At 35.6% G+C, this 1,789-nt stretch overlaps 1 protein-coding gene across 1 annotated transcript; it reads right to left on the reverse strand.

Annotated features, from left to right (window-relative positions):
- Window positions 1–585: 585 nt before the first annotated feature.
- LOC117281917 (uncharacterized) lies at window positions 586–1,456 on the reverse strand. The gene is made up of 2 exons (XM_033661780.1): window positions 1,184–1,456; window positions 586–633 (listed from the first exon to the last, which is right to left on the reverse strand). Exons 1-2 carry the CDS (start codon window positions 1,454–1,456, stop codon window positions 586–588), a joined length of 321 nt encoding a protein of 106 aa, XP_033517671.1.
- Window positions 1,457–1,789: the final 333 nt, after the last annotated feature.

Consider the following 1,789-nt stretch of genomic DNA (forward strand, 5'->3'; position numbering starts at 1 on the left):
GGGGTTATGATATAAATAGCTCCCCTATTCGTTGGGGTTATAAATATTTTTATTGATTTTGTCGCATATTATGCTTTCTGCCCTTTTAATATTTGAGCTTAATCTTGCACTTAAAATGCTTTAACATACCGTGACTTCTATATACACGAGTTTTTATAAAAGAGGGCCCTTTTATATTAACGACACTGATGGAGATGACGTCTCATCTTCATATTGGTGCAAATATATGAAACGTGAAGTAGATATGAAAAGTGAAATAATTTGAGGAAGTTTTATTTTTTGAACTCTCAAATGAATACATTATGTATATCATTTTCATAACTGTTCATACAACACTTTCATAACTTCTTCATATTGTAGCAGGTTTACAAATTCGGGTCTATTTTTCCGTGACTAAATTTATGGCCTTAATTTAGAAGCTCGTGGGAATATGTTGCATCCTTTTTGCGAGTTTGAACTCCTTTGAAATTTTTTTAAAGGTTTCTTCAAGGTTTTGATTCAGGTTAAACTATGCCCTTTGTATATATTTTTCTTCCTTGTGTAACCTTCTATATGCATAGTCCCCCCCAGTGTTGGAGCATTGAATCATGAAATCTCGAATACTAGATAAACTCCTTTCTTTTGGTCCTTTCCCTGAAAAGGAAAATACAAACGAGATTCAGAGATAATTTTTTAGATGATGACTGCATAACCCTTTGCCCATCAAAAAAGTTGTAACCTAGACTGGGAATAATTCAGTATTTCGCGTGTCTTTTCGGTCTAATATCATCATTTGGTACCGGCCACCTTTTGCCTATCATCTAAAATAGTTAGTAAAATTCAAAAGAACAAAATAAAATTGAACTTGCGTGATACCTGACCGTGGGTATTATCCTTGTTTAGAAGTAGTACTTCTTCAAATGGACTGTATTCCAATTTGACGGTAATACCTTGCCATCCATGGTTTCCAACTCGTATGCCATCCATGTTCATGCCTCAATAGAAATTGTAAGGTAAGGTCTAGCTCAGTATGTGTTTGGAGATCACTACTGTAGCTTTTTCCCCCTTACTTGTACTCTTTCTTTATGGTTTTTTTCTTTTATTATTAATAAATTAGATAGTAGGCAGATTGCCCAGTAGTATAATTGGCTAAAACATTTTTTTTAAAAAACTCGTATGCTCCTTTTCTAGTGATGCCTCTAACCCTATATGGGTCTTCCCAATTTGGACTCAATTTTCCTGCATTTGCCTCTTTTGTTGACCGGAACACCTTTTTGAGGACGAAGTCACCAATCATGAAATACCTCAAATTGTCTTTCCTATTATAATACCGTTCAATCATCTTCTTTTGAGCCTCCATTCGAATTAATGTTGCTTCTCTCCACTCTTCTAAAATATCCAAATTTACCCGCAGCTCTTCTTCATTTATCGCTTCAGTGGCATGCGTGTACCTCATACTTGGTTCATCTATCTCCATCGTAATTAAAGCTTTTTCTCTGTATACAAATGAAAATGGAGTCTCACCCGTACTAGTTTTTCCTGTTGTTTGGTAAGCCCATAGCACCCCTCATTATACCTTTGGACATTTGCCTTTTGATTCTTCCAATCTATTCTTTAAGTTATTGATGATAACCTTATTTGTCGATTCAGCTTGTCCGTTGGCCACAGGATGATAAGGTGCGGAAGTAATTCGTTTAATCTTCCAACTTTGGAAGAATTCTGTGACTTTCGCGCCTATGCATTGTGGGCCATTATCACATAGAATCTCCTTTGGAACTCCAAATCGGCATATAATATTTCGCCAAAAATG

The sequence above is a fragment of the Nicotiana tomentosiformis genome, chromosome 8, assembly GCF_000390325.3.
Source record: "Nicotiana tomentosiformis chromosome 8, ASM39032v3, whole genome shotgun sequence".
Lineage (NCBI taxonomy): Eukaryota > Viridiplantae > Streptophyta > Magnoliopsida > Solanales > Solanaceae > Nicotiana > Nicotiana tomentosiformis.

What these genes read in the sequence shown, in the direction of transcription:
- LOC117281917 (XM_033661780.1), bottom strand. Translation starts at nt 1,456, where the DNA reads ATGGAGATAGATGAACCAAGTATGAGGTACACGCATGCCACTGAAGCG. An exon ending in ATTGGGAAGACCCATATAGG is followed by an intron (nt 634 to 1,183) that starts GTTAGAGGCATC and finishes TTTCCTTTTCAG; the next exon opens with GGAAAGGACCAAAAGAAAGG.